This window comes from Saccopteryx bilineata, chromosome 1 (assembly GCF_036850765.1).
Source record: "Saccopteryx bilineata isolate mSacBil1 chromosome 1, mSacBil1_pri_phased_curated, whole genome shotgun sequence".
Lineage (NCBI taxonomy): Eukaryota > Metazoa > Chordata > Mammalia > Chiroptera > Emballonuridae > Saccopteryx > Saccopteryx bilineata.
In genome coordinates, this window is record NC_089490.1 from 113772783 (window position 1) to 113794694 (window position 21912).

Here is a 21912-nt window from a genome sequence, read left to right on the forward strand (position 1 = left end):
TATACTACACTAGTCGTAAGCAGAGACTAGTGCCTCTTCTTCCCTGCAAAAACAGGCTACAAAGTGTGGAAAGCCTGGGTTGAGAGGTCCAACTCAATGATAGGCGCTGAACAGTCACCTTGACAACAATTGACTCCCACCCCCGCCTGATTACACTGGAGGCCCTGACTCTCAGAGCCTTTCCCAAAGCCTTGCACTGAGTGGGGATAGAGTGGGGATTTCCCAGCTCTTTGAGCCTCTTACTCCCCAGGCAGAAGCAGTTGCAGCCTTATAGCTGGATCACCAGGCTGCTAATTCAGAAAGGGGGGACTAGGAGAGAGAATCCAGGAAAGCAAACTCTCTCATCGTTGGACCCTGCAAACGCCAACAAGCCTTTACTTCCAGCAAGACTAAAGCCAATTATATGACATTGCCATAGAATCCCATCAACTGCAAATCCCTACCTAAGAGTGACACAGGGGCAGAGCCTGGGGTACAGAGTCACCGACTAGGAAGAGGGAGAGAAAAGAAAAAGGAAGAAGTTAACCTCTCAAAATCAAGAAAAACCCACAGACTTTACAACTTGATCCACTAATTTTTTTTTGTTGTTGTTGTTGTTTGTTTGTTCTATCTTTTTGCCTTTATTTCCTCCACCTCGGTCCTTCTATTCTCTGCCCATCTTATGCTTCCCCTTTCTTGAACTACACTACCCATGAGTGTTGCATTTTATTTTTCTTCTTCATCCTCACCCTCCTTTAAGGTTATACTCCAAAACACTTAACTCTCACTCTCTCCTCTTTTGTTTTTTTTTTTGTGTTTTTTTTGTCTTGCTTTATTTTGTTTTTTTCTCTTCCTATTTTATTTCTTCCTTCGTTTTTCTCTTTTTCTTATTTTTTCCTTTCTATTCGTTTTTTCTTTTCTCATTTTACTTTCCTCCTATATAATCCTCAATCACAAACAAATTAGTTAATTTGGGACTCAAGGCTTTTTTTTGGCTTTATTTCTTTTTTTTGCTTTTGTTTTTATTTTTTTTTCTTGTTTGTTTATTTTTGTGGCATTTTGGGTCCTCCCAACCCAAGGTCTCCATTGTATTTAGTCTTCGCTCCACTTAATACAACAGATTTTTACTTATTATTTTTATTTTTTCTTCTTTATTATTCTTTTTTGGTCCTTTTTTCTGGTTCCCTCTTATCCCTCTCATTATATCTCTTAGTTGACCATCACTTACAAGCAAATCATCTTATGCTTGTCTAAGATTTTCTTCCTTTTTTTTTTTTGCATTTAGTAGGTCCCTACTCCCTTTTTTTGCCCCTTGAACTCTTCACCCCAAATCAGGCCCTCCATTATAGGCACGATATTTCCCTGAGGAGGGGAGAGGAGGGAAAGAGAAGAGAGAAAAAAAGGGGGAAATAATAAATTATTACTGGGGTTTTTTTTGTGAGGTGTTTTACCTTTTTTTTTTTTTTTTGTTACTTTTTACTCTTTATTAATTCTAATTAGTGCTATCAATAAGACCACCCTCAGATGCCGATAAGAAAGAGGAAATCGAATATTATGGATACAAAAGAAAGAGAGGTAACACAAATAGATGTGGAAAAATCTATGGAGAAAAGACTTAACATATTGGAAGCCTTGGAGCTAAATGACAGAGAATTTAAAATAGAAATCTTAAAAATACTCAGAGATATACAAGAAAACACAGAAAGGCAATATAGGGAGATCAGAAAACAACTCAATGAACACAAAGAATATATTACCAAGGAAATTGAAACTATAAAAACAAATCAAACAGAAATGAAAAACTCAATTCACGAGCTAAAAAACGAGGTAACAAGCTTAGCTAACAGAACAGCCCAGATTGAAGATAGGATTAGTGAAATAGAAGACAAACAACTTGAGGCACAACAGAGAGAAGAAGAAAGAGACTCAAAAATAATAAAAAACGAGAAAGCCCTACAGGAATTGTCTGACTCCATCAGAAAGAATAACATAAGAATAATAGGTATATCAGAGGGAGAAGAGAAAGAAAATGGAATGGAGAATATACTCAAACAAATAATAGACGAGAACTTCCTAAGCCTGTGGAAGGAACTAAAGCCTCAAATTCAAGAAGCAAACAGAACACCAAGTTTTCTTAACCCCAACAAACCCACTCCAAGGCACATCATAATAAAGATGACACAAACCAATGACAAAGAAAAAATTCTCAAGGCAGCCAGGGAAAAGAAGAATACAACATATAAAGGAAGGCCTATTAGATTATCATCAGATTTCTCAGCAGAAACTCTACAAGCTAGAAGAGAGTGGACCCCAATATTTAAAGCCCTGAAAGAGGAACTTTCAGCCAAGAATACTATACCCATCAAAGCTATCCTTCAAGTATGAAGGAGATATAAAAACATTCACAAATACAGAAAAGATGAGAGAATTTATCAACAGAAAGCCCCCACTCCAGGAAATAGTAAAGGGGGTTTTCCAACCAGATTCAAAGAACAAAAGAAAACAACACCACAAGTAACAGCTCCACCAAGAACACAATAAAACCAAACTTAAACTGTGACAACAAAGGAAAAAAAGGGGGGAGAGGATGGAGATTAACAGTAGCAAAGGATGATGAAGTGCAGAAATACTTATAAGATAGGGTACTACAATGAATATGGTAGGTACCCTTTTCATTACTTAATGGTAACCACCCTTGAAAAAACCACCACAAAAACACTTGACTTAAAAAAGGTAGCAACAGAGGAAAGAAGTATGGAACACAAACAAACAAAAACAAATGATAGAAAAACAAAAGAGAAGAATCAAACTAGATACAAAACTAACAGAAAGCAATTTATAAAATGGCAGTAGGGAACCCACAAGTGTCAATAATTACACTAAATGTAAATGGATTAAACTTACCAATAAAAAGACACAGAGTAGCAGAATGGATTAAAAAAGAAAATCCAACTATATGCTGCCTACAAGAAACACATCTAAGCAACAAGGATAAAAACAAATTCAAAGTGAAAGGCTGGAAAACAATACTCCAAGCAAACAACACCCAAAAAAAAGCAGGCGTAGCAATACTCATATCTAATAATGCTGACTACAAGACAGAAAAAGTACTCAGAGACAAAAATGGTCATTTCATAATGATTAAGGGGAAGTTGAATCAAGAAGACATAACAATCCTTAATATATATGCACCAAACCAAGGAGCACCAAAATATATAAGACAGCTACTTATTGACCTTAAAACAAAAACTAACAAAAATACAATCATACTTGGAGACCTCAATACACCGCTGACGGCTCTAGATCGGTCATCCAAACAGAGAATCAATAAAGATATAGTGGCCTTAAACGAAATACTACAACACCTGGATATGATAGACATCTACAGGACACTTCATCCCAAAGCGACAGAGTATACATTTTTCTCTAGTGTACATGGAACATTCTCAAGAATTGACCATATGTTGGGCCACAAAGACAATATCAGCAAATTTAGAAAAACTGAAATTGTACCAAGCATATTTTCTGATCATAAAGCCTTGAAACTAGAATTCAACTGCAAAAAAGAGGGGAAAAACCCACAAAAATGTAGAAACTAAACAACATACTTCTAAAAAATGAATGGGTCAAAGAAGAAATAAGCGCAGAAATCAAAAGATATATACAGACAAATGAAAATGAAAATACGACATATCAGAATCTCTGGGATGCAGCAAAAGCAGTAATAAGAGGAAAGTTCATATCACTTCAGGCCTATATGAACAAACAAGAGAGAGCCGAAGTAAACCACTTAACTTCACACCTTAAGGAACTAGAAAAAGAAGAACAAAGACAACCCAAAACCAGCCGAAGAAAGGAGATAATAAAAATCAGAGCAGAAATAAATGAAATAGAGAACAGAAAAACTATAGAAAAAATCAATAAAACAAGGAGCTGGTTCTTTGAAAAGATCAACAAAATTGACAAACCCTTGGCAAGACTCACCAAGGAAAAAAGACACAGGACTCAAATAAATAAAATCCAAAATGAAAGAGGAGAGATCACCACAGACATCATAGATATACAAAGAATTATTGTAGAATACTATGAAAAATTATATGCCACCAAATACAACAATCTAGAAGAAATGGATAAATTCCTAGAACAATACAACCTTCCTAGACTGAGTCATGAAGAAGCAGAAAGCCTAAACAGACCAATCAGCAGGGAGGAAATAGAAAAAACTATTAAAAATCTCCCCAAAAATAAAAGTCCAGGCCCAGATGGTTATACTAGTGAATTCTATCAAACATTCAAAGAAGACTTGGTTCCTATTCTACTCAAAGTCTTCCAAAAAATTGAAGAAGAAGCAATACTTCCAAACACATTTTATGAGGCCAACATAACCCTCATACCAAAACCTGGCAAGGATGGCACAAAGAAAGAAAACTACAGACCAATATCTCTAATGAATACAGATGCTAAAATACTAAACAAAATACTGGCAAACCGAATACAACAACATATTAAAAAAATAATACATCATGATCAAGTGGGATTCATCCCAGAATCTCAAGGATGGTTCAACATACGCAAAACGGTTAACGTAATACACCATATCAACAAAACAAAGAACAAAAACCACATGATCTTATCAATAGATGCAGAAAAGGCTTTTGATAAAATACAACACAATTTTATGTTTAAGACTCTCAACAAAATGGGTATAGAAGGAAAATATCTCAACATGATAAAGGCCATATATGATAAACCATCAGCCAACATCCTATTAAACGGCATAAAACTGAGGACTTTCTACCTTAAATCAGGAACAAGACAGGGTTGTCCACTCTCTCCACTCTTATTCAACGTGGTGCTAGAAGTTCTGGCCAGAGCAATCAGACAAGACAAAGAAATAAAAGGCATCCATATTGGAAAAGAAGAAGTAAAGCTATCACTTTTTGCTGATGATATGATCCTATACATCGAAAACCCGAAGGACTCCACAAAAAGATTGTAAACAATAAACCAATACAGTAAGGTCGCAGGATACAAAATTAACATACAAAAGTCCATAGCCTTTCTATATGCCAACAATGAAATATTAGAAAACGAACTCAAAAAAATAATCCCCTTCACGATTGCAACAAAAAAAATAAAATACCTAGGAATAAACATAACAAAGAACGTAAAGGACCTATATAATGAAAATTACAAAGCATTGTTAAGGGAAATCGAAAAAGATACAATGAGATGGAAAAATATTCCTTGTTCTTGGATAGGAAGAATAAATATAATCAAAATGGCCATATTTCCCAAAGCAATATACAAATTTAATGCAATTCCCATCAAAATCCCTATGAGATTTTTTAAAGAAATGGAACAAAAAATCATCAGATTTATATGGAACTATAAAAAACCCCGAATAGCCAAAACAATCCTAAGGAAAAAGAATGAAGCTGGGGGCATTACAATACCTGACTTTAAACTATATTATAGGGCCACGATAATCAAAACAGCATGGTATTGGCAAAAAAATAGACACTCAGACCAATGGAACAGAATAGAAAGCCCAGAAATAAAACCACATATATATGGTCAAATAATCTTTGATAAAGGGGCCAACAACACACAATGGAGAAAAGAAAGCCTCTTCAACAAATGGTGTTGGGAAAACTGGAAAGCCACATGCAAAAGAATGAAACTCGACTACAGTCTGTCCCCGTGTACTAAAATTAATTCAAAATGGATCAAAGACCTAAATATAAGACCTGAAACAATAAAGTACATAGAAGAAGACATAGGTACTAAAATCATGGACCTGGGTTTTAAAGAACATTTTATGAACTTGACTCCAATGGCAAGAGAAGTGAAGGCAAAGATAAATGAATGGGACTACATCAGAATTAAAAGTTTTTGCTCAGCAAGAGAAACTGATATCAAAATAAACAGACAGCCAACTATATGGGAACTGATATTTTCAAACGACAGCTCAGATAAGGGCCTAATATCCAAAATTTACAAAGAACTCATAAAACTCAACAACAAACAAACAAACAATCCAATAAAAAAATGGGAAGAGGACATGAACAGACACTTCTCCCAGGAAGAGATACAAATGGCCAACAGATATATGAAAAGATGCTCAGCTTCATTAGTTATTAGAGAAATGCAAATCAAAACTACAATGAGATACCACCTCACTCCTGTTAGATTAGCTATTATCAACAAGACGGGTAATAGCAAATGTTGGAGAGGTTGTGGAGAAAAAGGAACCCTCATTCACTGTTGGTGGGAATGTAAAGTAGTACAACCATTATGGAGGAAAGTATGGTGGTTCCTCAAAAAACTGCAAATAGAACTACCTTATGACCCAGCAATCCCTCTACTGGGTATATACCCCAAAACCTCAGAAACATTGATACGTGAAGACACATGTAGCCCCATGTTCATTGCAGCACTTTTCACAGTGGCCAAGACATGGAAACAACCAAAAAGCCCTTCAATAGAAGACTGGATAAAGAAGATGTGGCACATATACACTATGGAATACTACTCAGCCATAAGAAATGATGACATCAGATCATTTACAGCAAAATGGTGGGATCTTGATAACATTATAAGGAGTGAAATAAGTAAATCAGAAAAAAACAAGAACTACATGATTCCATACATTGGTGGAACATAAAAATGAGACTAAGAGACATGGACAAGAGTGTGGTGGTTACCAAGGGTGGGGGGGGAGGGAGGACATGGGAAGGAGGGAGGGAGAGAGTTAGGGGGAGGGGGAGGGGCATAGAGAACTAGATAGAGGGTGACGGAGGACAATCTGACTTTGTGCGAGGGGTTTGCAACATAATTTGGTGACAAAATAACCTAGACATGTTTTCTTTGAATATATGTACCCTGATTTGTTAATGTCATCCCATTACCATTAATAAAAATTTATTAAAAAAAAAAACAAAAAAAAAACCAACAATATAAACTGCATAATTCATAGATATAGCAAAAATAAATGAGGCCTGATTCAAGAGGAATTCGTGTTTCAATACTACTAGAAATAATAATAGCAGCCGTTTATTCAAAACCAGGCATGTTCCTGAAAGAGTAATAAGTTTGTTAAAGGTTATTTCATTTTACCTTATAATAGTTCTTCAAGGTTGATGAGTATTAACCCCATTGTGAAAATAAAAAAACGAGTCACAGAAGTCGCACAACATGGCAAGAGGTCACATGGCTTCTAAAAGGAGAAGCCAAGAGTTAAAATGGCTCTAAGGTATATATATCATATATTCCATCCACTATATTAACTGCTTTCATTTAAAAATATGCTAAAGCAAGTTACATCACTCCCTTCTTACACCTTCTGGAATGAAATTTTAAAATATCCACCTCTGTGCAGCACTCTCAGGCCCCACATGATCTGACCCCACAGTACCTTTCCACCCTCCTTTCTGTCATTGCCCACATCACCTACGATCTTCCAACTCTGCTGACCTCCCTGCCACTCATCAAAAACCAAACCAAGCACACAAAAAACAAACATGCTCCCACTTCAAGGCCTTCACGTTTGCTGTTTCCTCTGCCAAAATGCTGTTCCTCAGATCTGCACACATCTTGATCCTTCTCATCATACAAATCTCAAGTGCTACCTCTTCTGAGACCATCCCTGATGATCCTAACGAGCATAGTGCACAATATTCCTCTCTGCGATTTTTATTAAAGGTTTTACCACCACCTCAAATAACACTGTTTAATTTGTGTGTTTATTTCTTGTCAGTCGAGGCACCAGGAGGACGTGTCTCATATTGACTAGATCTCCAGAATTTTAAACAGTTCCTGATACCTATGAGATGCATAATAAATATTTTTTTTGAATGAATGAATAAGTAAATGAGAAAGAATGTTGTTTGCTAAAGGAAGTTTAAAAAATCTCTTGCTACTACCTTTGGAAACTTATTTGCATTGATTAAATTAGTTGGTAATGCCCTGCTGATGAGCATGTTGGATAAATTGAATATTTTGTCTTTTGAGACTTGTAAGAAAAGTTTTTCTTTCTGCTTGCTCTTTTGAAAGAGCGCTAATGAAGTCAAGATTATCACTGGCACCCAACTGCTTTGCATGAAAGAAATTTGGTTCTGCTACGTCAGACTGCACTCCTAAATGGAGACAGCCCCTTTGCCATGTCTGTCTGCTAGAATATGGACATGAGTGTTGTAACTAGGAACGCGTCAGGTTGTTGACTGCAGGTATTGGGCAGGCGGGAAGAAGAAAACGGGTATGGAGATACAAGCTTAGAGAGAGGTGAGAAATGTATTTGCCTATAACCAGAGATTAATTTTACCACCCATTTTCATCTAAGTTTAAAATACATTTCTCTTAATTGCAATTGATATCTGCTGCAGTGAAATAATTAATCCATACACACACTTAATAAATATGTATTAAGGGTTTACCATATGCCAAGCTGTATGTTAGGATCTAGGGATACAGAAACGAACAAGACATAGTTCCTGCCCTTATGAAACCTGTAGTCTAGCAGGAGAGACAGTTAATAAATAACCTATTACATTTAATTTCAGTGATAAGAACCCTGAAATGTGTAGAATAAAAGGAAGACAGCAGGGGTTCTGATTTGAGCGTGAATAAGAAGAAATATCTGACTCCGTGAGGACTGCGGATTGGGACGGCAGCCTCAGGTGAGAGGCACCACCCTGTGCGCTGGAAAGGATAATGACACCTACAACCACACTTGAAAATACACACACACATGCATATGCACACAAAACAAAGAAGCAATACCATAGGCAAAGAGAGAAAAGTGCAGAAAGGAAAGCACTATGAGAAAGACTTCAATGCCTGGTAAATGCAGTGAGGTCTCGGCAGTAGAACAGCTACACAGAACATGAACACTCCACCCCTCAGCATTGTCCCAGGCCTGGCATGGGCCAGACTGGCAGAGCTGCGCCTTTGCACAGAGCTCCCGAAGAGCATGCCCAGTGACCACAGAGCCAGGTGAGTTTAGATCACTCTGTTGATAGCTTCTGTTTCTGTTTATATTATCATCCTCTCTCGTTTGTCTACCCAACAGGGACTTACTGAACACCTCCCACAGATATACACTTACTGATTCCTACTATTTGCCAGGCCTTTTCTTAGCATTTTTAATATCTTAATAATCTTAAGAAATAGAGTTGACTTTTTCACTATTTTATAGATAAGGAACCAAAGGCACAGAAAAATGAAGTAATTTGCCAAAGGTCACACAATGAATGGAAGAGCCAGGAACAACCTATGCCGTGAGATTCCAGAGGTCCTCCTCTTAACTATGGTATGTACACTTCCCAGGGCTTCCATAACAAATTACCATATACTTGGTGGCTTAAAACAACAGAAATTTATTTTCTCACAGTTCTAGAGGCCAGAAGCCTGAAAACAAGGTTTGTAGGGTCATGTTCCCTCTCAAGGCTCTGAGGGAAAAATTCTCTTTGTTTCTTCTAGCTTCTGGTGGCTTCCTTGGCTTGAGGTTAAATGATTCCCATCTTCACCTCTCTTTACAAAGACTTCCCTTTTATATCTCTGTCTTCTCCTCTTCTATCTCTTTTAATTTTATTTGATTTATTTATTTATTTATTTTAGAGAGGAGAGAGGGAGGGAGGGAGAGAGAGAGAGAGGTGAGAGACAGGGGGGAGGAGCTGGAAGCATCAACTCCCATATGTGCCTTGGCCAGGCAAGCCCAGGGTTTCGAACCGGCGACCTCAGCATTTCCAGGTCAACGCTTTATTCACTGCGCCACCACAGGTCAGGCTCCTCTTTTATCTCTTATAAAGACATTTGTCACTGGATTTAAGGACGACCCAACTAATCCAACCAATCCAAGATGATATCATCATAAAATCCTTAACTTAATTCCATTTGAAAAGACCCTTTCCCCAATAAGGTCACATTCACAGGTTCTACAAGTTGGGACATAGACATACATGTTTGAGGGGACCACCATTCAATCCACTACAGTGTTTATATAGAGAGCACAGTTTAATAATTGTTCATTGTTTAATAAAAGCTAGCTATTTCTATGTTCCCAACCCTACAGCATGTGCTGGGAATACAAAAACCAGTAATTCGTGGCCCTGACCCCACAGTGAGCCCACTGAATACCAAGTGAGACAAACAGGTAAACAAGACAGTTAAACTAAAAGCATAAATAAAGCACAGGTGAAGTGCATAAAAAGGGGGTGGTGTGGAGAGATTCTGTGAAGAGGTGAGTTAGAAAAGTATTCACAGAAGTGCCATGACTTCTCTCTAAAAGTGAGTAGGTGTTTCCAGGTGGACAAGGAAGAGGATGTTCTAAGGAGAGGAAGTAGCACAAACAAAATCACGGATGTAAAAGGGGCAGGACCATTCAGGAAGGTTAAGAGAAAATCTTATAGAGGTGGCCCAGGACCAGATCATAAAAGATGTCATATTCCATGCTGTGGGAAGCCAGTGTAGAGTTTTCAGTGAAAGTATAACAATCAGATCTGATTTTCTAAAGAATAACACAGGTAAGCTACCATGTGGCCATAAAGAAAAGAAAGAAGTGTGAGCATGGAGGTCATGGGGGGGGGAGGCTGGAGGGGAGGGGACAGAGAATGCAAGGCCTCTTCACTGTGGGTAACCCTTGTGAGGGGAAGGGAGTGGTCTGATTGATTCCCAGACTGGTTAACTACCCCTTCCTGGAACTCACGCCTGGTTTCTATAATGCCCCTTTCCTTGTTCTTCTGGTTCTCTTCTTACCTTGCTAATAGTTTCATCTACACTCCTTTATTATCTCCACTTCCTCTGGCCATTCTTCAAATGGTGCGCTTTGATTTTCTGGTTTAGAATAAAAAGTTAGGTCTGTCCCTGACACACTTCTCTCCTCAAACCACGTGTTAGTTAGAGCCATCTCATCTACCCTCCTTGTTTCAACTGCCTTCTCCTTGCGTATGAGGCTCATATCGACATTTCTAGCCCGAATCACTCTCTTTCCTTCAGTCCCAAATCCAGCTGCTTACTACACAATTCCACTAATACGATCCACCCATATTCTAAATTCTACTTTTTCTCATTCCCACTGTCACCAAATTTACAACAAATCGAATTATTCTTGTCATCAAAATTGTTGAAATGGCACTAAAAGGGTCAACAGTGCTCAATGCTACAGGAGGTCGAGTGACTTAAAAAGTCCACTGGATTTGGCATTTTGCAAAAAGTGAGGGATGAGAAAGTAAAAACAGCAATTTCAGACTCCACTTTAAGGAGCTGAACTGTGAAAGGAGGAGAGAAAGGAGGGAGAAGTCAGGTCAAGGAAAACTTTCATGTTTGTGTATTAACTGGGAGAGACGTGAGCATGTGAAATGAGGGCAAAGTTAATACTTTGGGTAAAACTCTTATTGACGGTTGAGTACTATCACACATATTACAGGACACGTATCAGGTTTGGTCTGCAGGTTCTCAGTGCCAGTAGCACACAGACACACAGACACACAGATACACCTGCAAAACCAGTTGTTATGATGTCAAAAAAAAATGCCCCAATACATTTCCAAACCTCTCTTGTGAACCACTAAGCTAGAGAGAAGAGGTCAGTAGAGGAGGAGTAAATTGGTAATTAAGGGAAACAAGTAGATAACTGATGAGCCAAGGTCCCAGTTCTAGAAGACACGTGAGGAAACCGGCCAACGGCACAAAAGCAGAGTTTGATGTGAACCAGGAGAAATGACAGATGAGAGGTATTTGGGCTTTAGAATCACACAAATATCGGTCGAATTTCCAAGCTGTCACTTACTTCCTTTGAGGGACACTGTCCACTAACTTCAAAGGTGTTCCCAACCCTTTACCCTCGCCACCTCCACCAGAAAGCTCGTAACCCCCACCTCTGCCCGGAGGTGGCTACGTAACATTGTTCAGGCTCATGCGATCAAGGATATGGGGAAAACGTTTCTTAATCTAATACACACCCCGTGGCTTCTTTGAGTGTTGCTAGGATGCATAAGGTGGGGAAGACATCTTGCAACTATGACAAAAATGCCAAGAAAATCCCAGAGGGCAGGCCTGACATCACTGAATCACGGGACCACCCCCAGCAGCCCCTGTCCTTGGTGACTTGTTCTGAGATATCAATAGCACCTATTTCTTTAAGCTACTGTGAGTGAAAAGTGCCTTGTCTGATAAGCACTCATCTATTTAGGCCACTCAGTGAATCACACCTAAAGGTCTTAGGCAAAACAGTTAAGCTCTCTGATTTACAATTTCCATATCATCAAGATGGGGGCAAAATACATGCCTCATAACGTCAATGAAAGAATTAAATAAAATATAATATATAAGCTCATATAAGGTGACTAGCTCAAGGCTGACAAAGTAAATGATCAATCAATGTTAGTTACCTTTCTCATAAGTTCACAGCTACCCATGATAATTTGAGTGTTTTTGTCCCTGTAAAATAGAATTACATCAACAAAACTTTTTGTTCTAAAAAAAAAAAAAAAAAAAAAGAAATAAAGAAATAAAAAATAAACTTTAATATTATTCTCATGCATGCTGGACCTTATAATCAAATATAATTTTGATGCCATATTTTTTACATTACAAAAAATATATATAATTTTGAATAAAATACAAAATCTACTTTTTTATTCTAAAAATATCAAAATATGATTCTGAATATATTGTAGATCTGACATCTATAAATAGGCATAAGAATTACACAAATCTCAGAAAGGTGAATAAAAATATACTCCTGGTGTAGAAATCGTAATCCGAGCAGTTTTACAGCAATACCAGTGTAATTATTAAATATTGGCTGGTGACATTTAATAAATTAACTGCCTTTCTGCACCTATAACTGCTACATCCTACCTAGTACCTTTACTATCTCTCTCATTTAATAATTCATTTTTTCTCATATATCATCATCACTTCCAAATCTATGCATGACCCTGGATTCAAATACTATTTTATCTTTCTATGCTTTCTTTAGTAATGTCCTTGACTTATCTTTATTGCTTATATCTTGTGTGTATCAGTTTATTGAAATCCCTGTATGTCTCTGCTTTGAAAATCTTGATAAGCCCCGATCATGTCACGATCAGTAATTGTATCACCATAGAGGTAGAACCCAGTGAGCTGCTGTTCATCCTGCAGTCCTGAAATGAAGCAAACTCTTCTCCTTCAGTCATCAAGAAAACATTAGGACCCTATTTCCCTCAGTGATCTAGGTGAGAGCTGGTATATGGAAATACAAGAGACTTTGTACTGAGAGCCTACAGTTTACCAAGCACTGGGGACAAAGCTTCATAAGGCTCACTACAAACTAGGTGTTATTTTGACCCCATCTTACAAATAGAAATTTTGAGGCTAAGTGTTTACAAAGCACAACAAAGATCACGTGGCTGGGAATGTGCATGGCTCAAATCTACTGGCCTAAAAGGCTGCACTGTCTTCACACTGTCCCACAACCTCCCAGCAGACACAGCTTCACTTCCTGCAGGGTGTTTAAGAAGCAATGGCTCATGTGTTACTTTCTAGCACCAAGCACTTTTATTTCTATGAATGTCTAAAGCAATTTCTGGAGTCTTAATTTTTTAAGCATTAAAACTATACCTGGATTTCAAATGACCAGTTTCTTGAAACAAAACCTAGCTCCAATTTTAAAAGAAAGAATATGTTGGCCAACCAAAAATACAGTCCACAGAAGCAGGTGGAAAGACTATAATTCAGACAGACTTGAGGGCTGCACCACTGCAATGTTTACAGTGTCTTAGAGAGAATGGCCCCCCAACCCTCCCCGAACTATAGTTCAGGGAATCAGGGAAAATGGGAGAGGAGTAACCGATATCCAGGCAGGCCACTCTGTCCTAGCTTTTCCCGGATGTCCTCAGTGTGTGGACTGGGGATTTAAAGTCAACCAAAAAGCTTTAAATTCAAACATACTTGGAATCAGATCTTAGTCCCACTACCTCTCTAGCTATGTGACTAGCCAGTGTACATAAACACACTGATTTTGTTTCCCCATCAATCAAAGAAATATGACTAGTTACCTCGAGTATTGCATAAGAATTAAAAAGGTCATTAACATCATGATTGACACAAAGTCAGCATACTATATAAGTTTCTTTAAAACCCCTTGCCTTTCCCACCTCTACATCTTAACTCTGACCTCATTCAAGAAATGCTATAAGCCCTAGCCAGTTGGCTCAGTGGTAGAGCATCGGCCTGGCATGCAGGAGTCCTGGGTTCGATTCCCGGCCAGGGCACACAGGAGAAGCGCCCATCTCCTTCTCCACCCCTCCCCCTCTCCTTCCTCTCTGTCTCTCTCTTCCCTTCCTGCAGCCAGGGCTCCATTGGAGCAAAGTTGGCCAAGGCACTGAGGATTGCTCCATGGCCTCTGCCTCAGGAGCTAGAATGGCCCTGGTTGCAACAAAGCAACGCCCTAGATGAGCAGAACATTGCCCCCTGGTGGGCATGAGGGGTGGATCCCAGTCAGGCGCATGCGGGAGTCTGTCTGACTGCCTCCCTGTTTCCAACTTCAGAAAAATACAAAAAAAAAAAAAAGAAAAAAAGAAATGCTATAACATAACCGTTTGCTCTATCCCAAGGATGACCAAATGATAAACAAGTAAAAGAAGGTAAAAATGAAACAAAACAAAACACTAAATGACACCAAATTAGCAAAGAGGCACAGAGTAATTATGAGTAGCCTAGCTATGTTGGTTTCTAGATTGTGTTGGGGCCTTGGCCAGTTGGCTCAGTGGTAAAGCATTGGCCCAGCATGTGGAAGTCCCAGGTTCGATTCCCAGCCAAGGCACATAGGAGAAGCACCCATCTGCTTCTCCACCTTCCCCATCTCCTTCCTCTCTATCTCTCTCTTTCCTTCCTGCAGCCGAGGCTCTATTGGAGCAAAGTTGGCCCAGGCACTGAGGACAGCTCCATGGCCTTCACCTCGGGTGCTAAAATGGCTCCAGTTGCAATGGAGCAATGCCCCAGATGCATAGAACATCGCTCCTGGTGGGCATGCCAGGTGGATCCCGGTTCAGCGCATGTGGGAGTCTGTCTCTCTGCCTCCAGCTTCTCACTTCAGAAAAATACAAAAAAAAAAAAATAGATTGTGTTGGATATGGAAATTCACATTAGCAATTGGAAGGCAACAGACTATTTATAGTGTCACACATGACTGCTAGCTCATCTACTCTCTCTCCAAATACCTTGCTATTTGGTGTGTATGATGTGGGGTTGGGGGAGGGGAGATGGGGGAGATCAAGAAGAGACCAAAGAGGAGTAGGGGTCATCTTCCTAGCCCCAGATGGATTCCAAAATATGGTTCTCTGCACAGAAAAATAAGAGTGCTATTGAAAGCACCTGACCAGGTGATGGCGCAGTAGATAGAGCATCGAACTGGGACACAGAGGACCCAGGTTTGAAACCCCAAGGTTGCCAGCTTGAGCGTGGGTTCATCTGGCTTGAGCATGGGTTCACCAGCTTGAGTGCAGGGTTGCTGGCTTGAGTGTGGGATCATAGATATGACCCCATGGTCGCTGGCTTGAGCCCAAAGGTCTCTGGCTTGAAGCCCAAGGTCGCTGGTTTGAGCCTAAAGTCGCTGGTTTGATCAAGGGGTCACTCACTGTGCTGCAGACCCTTGGTCAAGGCACATATGAAAAAGCAATCAATGAACAACTAAGGAGACTGAGGAGCTGCAACAAAGAACTGATGCTTCTTATCTCTCTCTCTTCCTGTCTGTCTGTCCCTATCTGTCCCTCTCTCTGTCTCTGTCACATAAAAAAAAGTGTTATTCAAAGCAAAAAATTTCAACCAAGCAAGTGAGAAAAAAATGATAGCAACGGATTCCAGAGCAAGATTGTTTTAACATGTCCTTTAATAAGTGTGATGCATGCTTTAGCTCCTGTGCTGCATGCACTCTAATCCAGCCACCTATTTCCACACCCAGGCTCTTTACTCATCATAACCTTTTCTCTTCCATTCTTGCAACATTAAAGAATGGATCTCACATCTTTTTGCCTGATCCTACTATAACTTCCACTTTCTGTATTTGTTCCTACCTCCTGCCCAAACCACTTTTATTGGTCCTGAAGCCAGTAACAAAAGAACAGTCAACAAGCCTGTGTTTCCCTACCCCCATTCCTTATTTCTCTCACCTAAAGCATATGTTTGCACAGTGCTTTTCAATAATTTTCCACATATTTTGTTTCATTTTTCTCTTCAAACTGTTATAAAGTGGATAGGACAGAAAACAAAATTTAAATCTTATAAACTGCAAACTGAGTATCATGTAGCTTAAGTGGATTGTTGGCCCAAATTTCCAAAGCTCATGAAATTGGAGTCTAAAACTCAGGACTTACAATTCTTAATTAATTGCTTTTTGAGGTAGAAATATATAAATAGAAAGCACGGTCTTCAAAAGAGGTCCTTCTGGAGTTGGAACCCCAGCCTTGCCGCTCGCTCATAAACTGTGATATACCAGATTACTTACTTAACCTCTTTGAATTAAAACCTAAAAACCCAAGAAAAGATTTTAGCAAGTCATCAGGGAACCCCCCAGATAAAAAAGAAAACACGTGTAGCTTTAGTTCAGTATTTGGATTCAGATGGACATCCTAAATCCAGGATTTCAGAAAGAATAAAAGAAATTATAACGGAAAAATAAACTAGACCCCTTATACTCAGGTGGGAAACTGCCAAAAATCACCTCATACATTTTTAAACTGTCTGTTATGATTCTTTTGTTACAAGTCTTTTGTTACAAGCACTAGCAGTTTTCCCATTAGAGCTTTTCTATAACACAATGAGCCCCTTTTGGCTACGGTGTGGCTGGATCACTGATGAGCATCAGCTCCCCTGGTGAGGCAAAGGCAAGACCCTGGCTCCCACCCATAGTTCTCAGCCATTGCAGAAGACAAGTAATTGGTCTCCAGTTCAGAAATGTCTATACAGTTGGTTGTGATGCTATTTGACCCCCATTCTTTTCCTGTATCATAAAACCTTCTCCTTTTCTTCAAGCGGCTCCATACAACCTCCAGCTCAGCCTACTCAATGTTACGCTGGGTACTTAGTAAAGCACCTGCTATGTACTATTTCATTTAATCCTCAACAACTCTATAATAAATATATTACTATCCTCACTATACAGGCAGGGAAACCAAGGTTTAGAGTGGCTGGTAAGTAGTTCAGATCCTCACACTCGGAACCGGTGGTTGAAACCCACTTTGATTCCAAACCCCAAGCTTTGGACAGCTCTACTCCACTGGTTCCCATGCTTCTTCTGGCCATGGCATAAGGAGTGTTTCCTCATTGGGAAAGTAGAACACTAATTAACGTTTGCATTGATTAATCAATGTATACAAAAAAAAAATGAGCACATGCTATTTGACCAGATGTGAAACCTGTGTCTCACTACATTTGTCAAATATTTTTATAACCATGCTGTCTTTCTTCCATCTGGAACTTAATCTCTGTAATGCAATCTTCCACAAGGACACTTGATTAAGTGGATTCTATTAGAAACAAACAAACAAACAGACAGACAAACAAACAAAAACTAAGGCCAAACAGAGTGGCAATGACCTATCTCCTAGAAGGGGGAAGCAAAATGGAACGCTTGTCATCTTTCAGATGACAACTTTGCCCCTAAGGACTGTGCCTCGAACACAGTGAAGCGTATTTCTTAGATTGTCTGCATGAGTTCCACTTTCAAATGTTTGTCCTATTGCCCCGTAGTTGATTCATAGTTGTCAAACTCTGTGTCCTCATTCTGTGTTTGTAAAATGTGGTCATGGTACTTAAAATAAACTCCTATTTTTAAAAAAACTGACCTTAGAATATGAGGTGTTTTATTTTTGAAACTTGCCCCAAAAGCTTATTTCTCTGAAATCTGGGAGTTTCTTTACACTTGTCTTCATGCAAACTCTTTAAACCTGTGAATGTCCCAGGGCCCAGCTCCCGGAGTCGCGGCCCGCTGCCCCCTGGCCCCGCGGTGCCGGCCACACCTGTCGCTGCAGTCTCCAGCTCCCAGTCAGCCAGCCAACCCCACTCTGGCTTCCAAGTTATCAGGACCTCCTTTCTTCTCTTTCCTCTTCCTACCTACCTTTCAGAATCTCTTCTTTTTAGATCAAAATTCAGATATTATTTAGGCTATTTTAGGAAACTGATTAAAAATCATTGCTTATCACCCTTTTATGATGCAGAAAAAAAGATAAGATGGGATATTGGTGTTGGATGCAGTGGTGTGTGGGGATAGGAAAGAAATCAGAAGGGGACTGCACTGCAGAGATCTGGAAGGATCCACCTCACTGGCTTCAGTCTTCTCTTTTCCCCAAAAGAAGTAATCATTGGGCCCTCTATGACATTGTGCTACCCCTAAATACTAATCATATGCTCATTCATTCTTTCCTCTAGTCAGATTCCAGTAATGCCATTATGAATCAAAGGGTGAATTGCATTTAGTCAGACAACAGCCACCACAGAAGACAAAGTAATGAATAGAAAGGTACAGGGACCCTAGCCAGTCTCTCCATTTTCTTGAGATGTGACAGAGCACGTGGTCTTTGGAGCCAGCAACCCATGTTACATCCTGGCTGCCACTTACTACCGATATCATTTTGGACATGTTATTTAATCTCTTTGAGCCTCAGTTTCCCCATATGGCAAGTGGAGATAAGTAATACTACTTAGCTCATTGGGTTGTTGAGAGTATTAAATAAAAATAATGCCTGCAAAGCAGTATGTGCCCAGCATATGGTAGATGTTCTAAAACACCCGGGATTTATCAGTGAACAGAATAACCCAGTCTCTCCACATGATCTGCATCTTGGTAGGAGCCACAACAGAGAAGCAACCAATTAATTTAACCAATAACCACTTATACTAGGGCTGGGGGGTGAGGTGAGGTGAGGTGGGGTGGAATGGTGGTGGACCTAAAATAACATAGGCTGATTACACAATACCCCTTTTTTTTAAAAAAAAAAAATCATTTTTACCTGTCTTGCTCTCAAAATAAGTAGCACATTTACATGTTTCAAAATTTTGGCTCATCTACCTTGGCATTTTTCAGTGCCATATTGTGCCCTCAAAATACCACTGCTAGCCTGACCAATGGTGGTGCAGTGCATAGAACATCTTCCTGGGACACTGAGTATCCAGGTTTGAAACCCCAAGGTCGCTGGCATGGGCTCATCTGGCTTAAAAGTAGGCTCACCAGCTTGAGTGTGGGGTCACTGGCTTGAGCCCTAGGTTGCTGGCTTGGCCGGAGCCCCTGGGTAAAGGCACATATGAAAAGCAATCAATGAACAACTAAAATGTCACACTACAAGTTGATGCTTCTCATCTCTCTTCCTTCTTGTATGTCTGTCTCTCTTGCTAAAACAAATAAACAAACAAAACACCTGCTGAAATATAATTTACTAAGGACAAGGTTAACAAAAAAATCTACCTGAAGCAAAAACTCAGTAAGTTTTGCCATTGTCAATATGACATTTCCCGTTCTGCTTAAGTTTATCTCACCTCCCTCAGTGTGGGCTTTTCGTACCAGCATTTGATTTTAATATCTTTACCTTTCAATATCTTTCTCCTATATTAGTAAAGTTCCTCCACTTCGTGCTTTCCATTTCCACTTGACCTTTCTTGGATTGAACACAGGAAGCTTTTTCAGAAACAGACCCTAGTCATCTCTGCCTGCTGCCAACAGATGGCAATAGCGATCATACAAGGTTATTTTACTTGGTTAAGCCCTGCACTGTGATGGTTCTCAGCTGGCCAAGGAGCACACCTATAGTGTCTGTGCTAGGTCTTGAGGCATTTACAAGCATTATTAACTCCACAGCATGTCTTTTAATTAAAAAAACTAATGGCAGTGTTAAAAGTGATGTTAAGAAGTCTAAGATGACCATGAAAAGATATAATTAATTAAAAAAACCCCAAGTAATAAAAACAAAACAGTAAATATTGTACTTGTGAAATGAACCAATCTGAGATAGAAATAACTGTGAAGGACAATACATAATAAGAAGAAAAATGCCAATACCTAAGCAATAAGCAATAAAACAGTGAAAAATAACTGAATAAGGAAAAGATGGGCAAACAAAATGTAGGAGAGATTAGGGTTTATTGGAGGCCTAAAGGCAGTGATTCTCAGCCTTGACTGCACACTAGATCATCTGGGAACCTTATAAAACCGTAAACACCAGGCAGTAACCTAGGTCAATTGGCAGAACTGCTGGGGGTGGGAGCCACACATTGGCAGTGTGTAAGGCTCTTCCAACATGCAACCCAGTTTAGGAAGAACCACTGCTTTCAAATCTAAGCATGGAGAAATGCAGCTGCTCCTGGTTCTGTGCATTTAAATCCATTTACATGCACAGATGGATGTGTGATGAGCATGGACACCTCAGCAAGAAGTGCTTCTTTATGATATTTGTATCTCCAAGAAGAAAAATTACTTGCTTCAAGGGATTTTTCACTGTATATTCTTGAAAATGACATGGGTGAAGAATATGTATTATTTACCACAGAAGAACAGAGTATACCTTATTATCCAATTTTGAAGGAGCTATTCATATGTGTACAAGAAAGTAGATCACAGAGCTGCAAACTTCAGTATCTCTTCATTATTTCAGTGACTACATTTACAAAAAAATGGACACATAAAGCTGTTCTAAACTGTGTGAGTGTCTATTTACCAGCATTTTCTTCTCACTTTCATCTCCAAGTGATTAGAATTATCCCTGGTCCATCTATTCACTCGATGCATTCTCTACCTACCATCTTTCATAATTAAGTTTTGCATTAAAACAAATGGATCATTTAGTTCTCAATTCAAACCAACCAGGCTTATCTCCCTGCAGCCTGCTTTTACCTTATCTGCCATTATCATAGAGGATCCCCCGTGGATGCCCAGGATGGGGGTGAGCGTCTGGGCTGAAATGAAGTCAAGGATCTGGGCGATGGCTTCCTGGTCAGTGTCATCAGCAAACACCACCCCCTGGATCTTCCGGTCAGACATGAGATCACAGATACGGGTGATGATGCTCTTTGGATCGGTCTCATTCATGGCTACCAGCTCCACACGCGGCACCACGGAGAGATGGTGGAAATCATCTTTCTCGTGGGCATCCTTGATAGCCACCTCGTCTGAAGTGCCCACGAGGATGACAGCAATGCCGATGCTGGGGGGGCTCTTCTGAGAACGCGCTCTGCTGCCTGACACGACCAGGACAGCCAACACCAACCAGAACTTGGGAGAACAGCACTCTGCACTGGGCTTCATCTTCAACTCGTTGACTCCCTGAAAACACAAAGACAGAGTGGTTAAATTACAACCCACATAACGTGACCTGTCTTTAAAAAGGCTGGATATCACAAGTCAAGGGCCTTTGCCAATCAGCAAACCCAGTGTCTAGCCCAATCTCTTAAAATCTCTTGTGTTTATTCAGCAGAGTGAGAGAAAAAGAAAACTTTCAAAGGCATCAGAAATCCTTGTGCAAGTCAATAAAAGATGCCATCGCTATAGCCGTTAGCAGGAAACAGACAGAGACAGATGAGGCAAAGAGGATGCAAGCGGTCCAAGCAGTAATGCAAAGTGCACGGACCCAGGAGTCTCTAAGAGGGGGCCGTGCTGCTGCTGCAGGACCCTTGGCACTCCTATCACAATCCACCTTCAACTGCTCTTGGGACAAGGGGATGGCATAGGCCAGGAAAGGCGAGGAGTCACGTGGGAATAGCAAAGGCTCGCAACAAAACACGTATGTGGAAAGTTAGATAGAGAAAGCTCCAGATACGTAACCCTACATTCGTGCTGCCTTTGCTTCATGTTCCCCTCAAAGAGGAGAAGGGCCTGAACATTCTTCAGCAACCCTTTTCAATATCTGGCTCTTAATACTAAATCAAAAAACAAACAAAAAACAATATGTAGGCAGTACTTTA

The 21912-nt window shown here is 39.7% G+C and overlaps 1 protein-coding gene across 1 annotated transcript in view; it reads right to left on the bottom strand.

Annotated features, from left to right (window-relative positions):
* The window catches only part of GRIN2B (glutamate ionotropic receptor NMDA type subunit 2B), a 481700-nt gene that overhangs the window by 328768 nt on the left and 131020 nt on the right, over window positions 1-21912 (bottom strand). The window contains exon 4 of the mRNA XM_066264523.1: window positions 20846-21274. Within this exon, the coding sequence (XP_066120620.1) occupies window positions 20846-21256 (411 nt within the window). The 5' untranslated portion in view covers window positions 21257-21274. The remainder of the gene's footprint in view (window positions 1-20845; window positions 21275-21912) is intronic.